This window comes from Coregonus clupeaformis, unplaced genomic scaffold (genome assembly GCF_020615455.1).
Source record: "Coregonus clupeaformis isolate EN_2021a unplaced genomic scaffold, ASM2061545v1 scaf2409, whole genome shotgun sequence".
Lineage (NCBI taxonomy): Eukaryota > Metazoa > Chordata > Actinopteri > Salmoniformes > Salmonidae > Coregonus > Coregonus clupeaformis.
Window position 1 is genome coordinate 42,501 of NW_025535863.1, and position 7,500 is coordinate 50,000.

The window sequence follows — 7,500 nt, forward strand, 5'->3', positions numbered from 1 at the left end:
GGGCTCTGATCAAAAGTAGTGCACTTCTTTTCACATAGGGCTCTGATCAAAAGTAGTGCACTTCTTTTCACATAGGGCTCTGATCAAAAGTAGTGCACTACTTTCTCATAGGGCTCGAATCAAAAGTAGTGCACTACGTAGGGGATAGGTTGCCATTTAGAGGCAGACAGAGTATAACCTATAAACCTAAACCTAAGGTACTGAGAAAGTTACCTAGCTATATTGTTACAACAATTAGAAAATAACGTGAAAACAACGTGAAAATAACATTCGTTTGAAATGGCAATATGAATGAATGTAAGGCTGTGTGTCTCAAACAATGAGATTAACATTCCAGAAGAAAAACAATAAAACAAGTCGGTTCATTCGTTCGTTCTGTACAATCTTTTCTCTAAACAAATTATCGTCAAGAAAGGCAATGGTAAAACAGTCTGTCCAAACGTGGTCCATCGCAGATGAACGACTCTGATTTGAACATGACGTGTAAAAAAAGACGTGATAATGCATTTTTTTTTTTTTTAAGTAGGCTATAAAATAAAAGAACAACATGTACTACGGTAAGTTAGTATTCTGATGATTTACACGAAAACAAATCAATAAATACATTAATATATTAAATCAATAAATAGCATTATAAACGCCATAAATAAATAACCCAAAATAATAAATAATAACATCAATAACAATAACATAAATACCATTCAGATTGTGAAGAGAGATGTTCTTCAGTATTGTTGGGATTACTTATTGTAGTATTGAAAATGCTAGCACCCTATTCCCAATGTAGTGCATTACTTTGAAGGTCCAAAGGGTTCTGGGAAATAGGGTGCAATAGGACACACCCCCTGATTCCTCATCCAATCCATCCCATTAACCTACAGATGTTTAGAGTATGACACGATATGGTTAAAGGGTTCTAGAATTACAGTCATTTTTTACCAAATTTCCATGCAGACTTTCCAGAAATTCCAGTTGAAATATTCCCGGGATTTTCTGCTTATTCCCTCCTCGTTCCGGGACTCTTACAATCGGGATGTCTTGAAAAAACCTGCGTGGAATTTTGGGGAAGGTTACAGGAACTTTGGAACTCTAAATATGGTTCTAACAGAACACTGTTTGTTGGATGCTGACAGATTGATACAGTCAATAAAATGAAGTAGCATGCTTCTAGAATACTATGGTATTGTTCTAGAATACACTGGTATTCCATTATGAGCGATCTATTATTGTACTGACAAGCAACAGCACACATAATAATTTAAAAAAACGAATTCGGAATCCTTGGCAAGTAATCAAACATTAGGGGCTCGAGTCAATCCATAGCGCTGAAGACCTGCGCTACAGCGCAATAGAAATGTAAAGGCAATATTCCCGCTTTCATGGAGACTGCATAAATGCTGTATATGTCAGCTCAATCAGAAATTACAATCTCGTGGCCTCCGGAGTGGCGCAGCCATCTAAGGCATTGCATCGCAGTGCTAGAGGCGTCACTACAGACCAGTGGCGGACGGTGCCATTTAAGATGAGGGAGGCCAATTAATTTTTTTCATGAGCATGGCCTTATTTCTATTACAGCATATTAGATGATATTCCATTCACCCAGCTCAATGTAACATCGATAGGTTTAGGCTACTACATGATACTCAAATGTTCCCTATACCCATCATGAGGTTGCTACAACCTAGCCTATGAATGAACGTTTACAGCGTAGATACACAGGTCGAGAGACAAATTTGAGGTGACAGACAGTGACATTCACTCTTGCCTGCATCTAGCTGATCTAGGGTGTAATCATTAGTCCAACCGTTGTAACCGAGGGTTTCTATTGGACAAAGTCAGGTATGTCTATCCCCGTTTCGTTCCGTTTGCTTCCGTTTAAGAAACGCTTTTCAACAGAATCGGCGGAATGAATACACCCCTGATCACGCGTAAACACAGTTCACTTTCATAGCAGCCACGTTGTATTCCTTCTCGCGTCTATGCGCTCTCCTCCTCTCACCTCGTCCCTTCGCTTGTGGACTTCAATGCACAACACATCAGCTGTATGTGACCAGGCGAAAACACCTTTCAAAGCCAAACCGCTACACACAACCTACATCGTTCTCACCATATTAGTTAAAGTAACGTCCTAGTCAACATAGCTAATAGAACTAACGTGTTAGTAAACCCGCTACAATCATGCAGTAACGTTACAGTCAGTAAGCAATTACACCGGCGGGCCCCAGTGGCAATAAATTAGTAAAACCAAAAGCTTAAGGTTACCTTGACTTGGAAGAGTTCCAGTGTTGTGTTGGATAGTCATAGCCAGCTAGCATCCCTCTGTTTGAGCAGGGTGTTTCAGTAGGCTAAACTAGCTAGCTGCATTTACTAGCTAAGTAAGTACAACTGAAAAAAAATGACGAAATCTCTTTCTCTCTCTCTCTCTCTCTCTTGCTTCTCCTTCATTTTTGAAGAAATTAATTTGTTCAAAACTGATCAACTATTGTCTTTCTCTCTCTTTGAGTCAACTACTCACCACATTTTATGCACTGCAGTGTTAGCTAGCTGTAGCTTACGCTTTCAGTACTAGATTCATTCTCTGATCCTTCGATTGGGTGGACAACATGTCAGTTCATGCTGCAAGAGCTCTGATAGGTTGGAGGACATCCTCCGGAAGTTGTCGTAATTACTTTGTAAGTCTATGGAAGGGGGTGAGAACCATGAGCCTCCTAGGTTTTGTATTGAAGTCAATGTACCCAGAGGAGGATGGAAGCTAGCTGTCCTCCGGCTACACCATGGTGCTACCCTACAGAGTGCTGTTGAGGCTACTGTAGACCTTCTTTGCAAAACAGTGTGTTTTAATCAATTATTTGGTGACATGATTATATTTAGTATAGTTTTATCTAAAAAGGATAACTTTTTAAATAGTTGTACATTTTTATTTTCATAAAATTCACTGAGGAGGATGGTCCTCCCCTTCCTCCTCTGAGGAGCCTCCACTGCTACAGACCCGGGTTCGATCCCGGGCTGTATCACAACCGGCCGTGATCGGGGTCCCATGGGGCGGGCGCACTATTGTCCCAGCGTCGTCCGGGTTAGGGGAGGGTTTGGTAGGGGGGGCTTTACTTGGCTCATCGCGCTCTAGCGACTCCTTGTGGCGGGCCGGGTGCCTGCAGGCTGTCCTCAGTCGTCAGGTGAACGGTGTTTCCTCCGACACATTGATGCGGCTGGCTTCCGGGTTAAGCGGGCGGGTGTTAAGAAGCGCGGTTGGGCGGGTTTCGGAGGACGCATGATTCGACCTTCGCCGCCCGAGCCCGTTGGGGAGTTGCAGCAATGAGACAAGATCAAAATTGGGGAGAAAAATACAACACCAACAACAAAAATACGGATTGAATCGAGCCCTGGGTCTAATATTTCCTCTTCATTTTTCTAATGAGGGGGTTGAAAACGCCACTGATGAGACTTAGTTTGCAAACAGTTATTGATCAGTATTAATAATAAAGATAATTTCACAAATATATATACACATTTTCTCTTGCGACTGTGTCTGTGTCCCAAATTGCACCCTATTCCCTATGTAGTGCACTACTTTAGACCGGAGCCCATAGGGAGCAATTTGGGACGCACTCAGTATTTTTTTTCGGAAAAAATTGATGGTTGATTATATACCTCATCCAAGCGTAACGTCGCAAGCTGCCTGATAGCTCAATCCATCAATCCATCAACCAATCATCAATAATGAATCGATTGATTGATTGATTGATTGGTATCTCTGTGGAGTATTAGAATAACCATAGCCACGTTCTTCAACAGTACTGAGCATTCCTTATTGATTTAGCAGACAACGATCCTCAATCGAACAATCTATATAATTATTCTGTAGAATCCATAGCAGTACATGGGTGTAAGAGCAGATAAACTGGTTGAGATTGGTTTGATATTGAGCCGTGTTTGGAGACTTTTGCACGGGGGGAGGGGGGGAGGGCAGTGACATCATTTTGGCGAGCCGAGAGTTAGGTTCTGTCCATCTCTCCATCCCTCCCTCCCTCCCTCCCTCCATCCTTCCATCTCTCCCTCCCTCCATCCTTCCATCCTTCCATCCCTCCATCTCTCATTCTTTCCACCTGTCTGTAAACCTTCTAGACCTTGAAGCAGTGGTTCTGTCCATCCCTCCACCCCCCCCTCCCTCCTTCCCACTACTGTAGGTATCTGTAGACCTTGAAGCAGTGGTTCCCGGAGTCGGCCACCACCACGTGTCCATCAGAGGTGAGAGCCAGACCCTGAGGTCCGTAGAGAGGGTCAGCTGATGTATTGATGTAGGACAGGAAGGAGCCACTACCGTCAAACACCTTGGGGTAATATAAATTACATATATCTGTATTTAATTTCCAATACATTTGCAAAAAATGTCTAAAAACATGTTTTCACTTTGTCATTAGGGGGTATTGTGTGTAGGTCACAGGAGGTTGGTGTCACCTTAATAGGGGAGGATGGGCTCGTGGTAATGGCTAGAGCGGAATCAGTGGAATGGTATCAAATACATCAAACACGTGGTTTCCATGGTGATGCATTTCCATTGACTCCATTCCAGCCATTATTACGAGCCGTCCTCCCCTCAACAGCCTCCACTGGTTTAGATGGGTGAGAAACAAATCCATTTAATCAATTTAAAAATTCAGGCTGTAACAAAACAAAATGTGGAAAAAGTCAAAGGGGTATGAATACTTTCGGAAGGCAGTGTGTACATACATGATATATATATGTACCTGTATGCGACTGTTGCCCCAGTCTGCTACGATGATGTTCCCGTTCACGTCGACGGCCACACCTGTAGGAGCGTTAAACTGACCGTTGCCCTCTCCATTAGATCCAAACTTCAGCAGCAGGTCTCCCTCTGGGGTGAACACCTGGAAGGGAGGGAGGGAGGGAAGGAGAGACGTTTTATTTTCAACCAGGACTATTTCATTCTAATGGGTTAACGAAGGTCAGGACTTTTTCATTCTATTGGGTTAACGAAGGTCAGGACATTTTCATTCTAATGGGTTAACGAAGGTCAGGACATTTTCATTCTAATGGGTTAACGAAGGTCAGGACATTTTCATTCTATTGGGTTAACGAAGGTCAGGACATTTTCATTCTATTGGGTTAACGAAGGTCAGGACATTTTCATTCTATTGGGTTGACGAAGGTCAGGACATTTTCATTCTATTGGGTTAACGAAGGTCAGGACATTTTCATTCTATTGGGTTGACGAAGGTCAGGACATTTTCATTCTATTGGGTTGACGAAGGTCAGGACATTTTCATTCTATTGGGTTGACGAAGGTCAATACTTTTTCATTATTTTGGGATAACGAAGGTCGGGACTTTTTTATTCTGCTGGGTTCACAAAGATCAGGACATTTTCATTCTATTGGGTTAACGAAGGTCAGGACCTTTTCATTCTAATGGGTTAACAAAGGTCACATTTGAGGCTTTTAGTTGATCCACCAGACCTTCTGAACATTGGGTGGACATGAGAAGTTAGTTACCTTGACTGAGTGGTTGATCCACCAGACCTTCTGAACATTGGGTGGACATGAGAAGTTAGTTACCTTGACTGAGTGGTTGCCTAGTTACCTTGACTGAGTGGTTGTGAAAGTCTGTCACTATGATCTCATTGTTGTTGTTGACGGCTGCAAAATGAGGACCTGGTCAGAGAGAGGAGGAGAGAGGAGGAGAAGAGGAGCCTTCATCATCATCACTATCACCACCATCATCTTCACCATCATCATCATCATCATCATCATCATCTTCATCATCCACATCAACACACCTGCGAACTGTTTGTCTCCGTTGCCGCGGCTACCGAACTTAGTAACGAGCTTGCCGGTTGGCTGGAAGATGAAGACGGTGCATGCCTTATTGTCAACGACGATCACATGTCCGTTCTGATCCACGGACACACCCTTCGGTCCCATCAGCCTACCAGAGCCCAGCTTGGCCTGACAGACAGATAACACAACCAATCAGAGAACAGGTTGGCCTGACAGGCAGATAACACAACCAATCAGAGAACAGGTTGGCCTGACAGGCAGATAACACAACCAATCAGAGGTCAGCTTGGGCTGACAGACAGAGAACACAACCAATCAGAGGACAGCTTGGGCTGACAGACAGAGAACACAACCAATCAGAGGACAGCTTGGGCTGACAGACAGAGAACACAACCAATCAGAGGTCAGCTTGGGCTGACAGACAGAGAACACAACCAATCAGAGGACAGCTTGGCCTGACAGATCCTAAATTGAATAGTAACCTGTATGTCCCCTGTGTGCTCACCTTGTACTTGCCCTCGCTGGAGAAGATGCTGACCCACTTGTTATCGTAGTCGGCGATGATGATGTCACCGTTGGGGTGAACGGCCACACCCGTTGGTCGTTGGAGTTGCCCTGGCGACCGACCCCTCACCCCGAAACGACTCTTAAACTCGCCGTCATTAGAGAAGATCTGTCCGGGGGGGACAGACACACACACACAATCAATCAAACGATCAAAATTCTGCCACTGTGTGTGTGCGAACGTGCGTGTGTGTGTGTGTGTGTGTGTGTATTTACCTGTACACACTGGTTATTGCTGTCTGCTATTAGAATCCTGCCACTGGAGGACGCTGACACACCCTGCAGGTTAGTAAACTCTCCTTTATTCCTCCCCTTGGAACCTGGAGAACACACAGACACACACAGTAAAAACAACACCTTATTAATGGAGAAACTAGAGACAGAGAGAGAAAGCGAAGGAGAGAGAAGGGGGAGAGTGGGTGATAGAGCAAGAGAGATAGAGTGAGACAAAGAGAGAGCAGTAGATCTCTCTCTCTCTCTCTCTCTCTGTCTCTCTCTGTCTCTCTCTCTCTCTCTCTCTCTCTCTCTCTCTCTCTCGCTCTCTCAATTCAATTCAATTCAATTTAAGGGCTTTATTGGCATGGGAAACGTGTGTTAACATTGCCAAAGCAAGTGATGTAGATAATAAACAAAAGTGAAATAAACAATAAATATTAACAGTAAACATTACACTCAGAAGTTTCAAAAGAATAAAGACATTTCAAATGTCATATTATGTATATTTACAGTGTTGTAACAATGTGCAAATAGTTAAAGTACAAATGGGAAAATAAATAAACATAAATATGGGTTGTATTTACAATGGTGTTTGTTCTTCACTGGTTGCCCTTTTCTTGTGGCAACAGGTCACAAATCTTGCAGCTGTGATGGCACACTGTGGTTTTTCACCCAGTAGATAAGGGAGTTTATCAAAATTGGGTTTGTTTTCGAATTCTTTGTGGATCGCTGTAATCTGAGGGAAATATGTGTCTCTAATATGGTCATACATTTGGCAGGAGGTTAGGAAGTGCAGCTCAGTTTCCACCTCATTTTGTGGGCAGTGTGCACATAGCCTGTCTTCTCTTGAGAGCCAGGTCTGCCTACGGCGGCCTTTCTCAATAGCAAGGCTATGCTCACTGAGTCTGTACATAGTCAAAGCTTTC

The 7,500-nt window shown here is 43.4% G+C and overlaps 1 protein-coding gene across 1 annotated transcript in view; it reads right to left on the minus strand.

Annotated features, from left to right (window-relative positions):
- Nucleotides 1–3,307: 3,307 nt before the first annotated feature.
- LOC121571064 (tripartite motif-containing protein 2-like) overlaps nucleotides 3,308–7,500 on the minus strand; it is a gene marked incomplete at its 5' end in the record, with an annotated part of 24,091 nt that continues 19,898 nt past the window's right edge. The window contains 6 exons of the mRNA XM_045219492.1: nucleotides 3,308–4,328; nucleotides 4,746–4,886; nucleotides 5,598–5,668; nucleotides 5,794–5,962; nucleotides 6,300–6,467; nucleotides 6,575–6,678. Coding sequence (XP_045075427.1) covers nucleotides 4,176–4,328; nucleotides 4,746–4,886; nucleotides 5,598–5,668; nucleotides 5,794–5,962; nucleotides 6,300–6,467; nucleotides 6,575–6,678 — 806 coding nt within the window. The remainder of the gene's footprint in view (nucleotides 4,329–4,745; nucleotides 4,887–5,597; nucleotides 5,669–5,793; nucleotides 5,963–6,299; nucleotides 6,468–6,574; nucleotides 6,679–7,500) is intronic.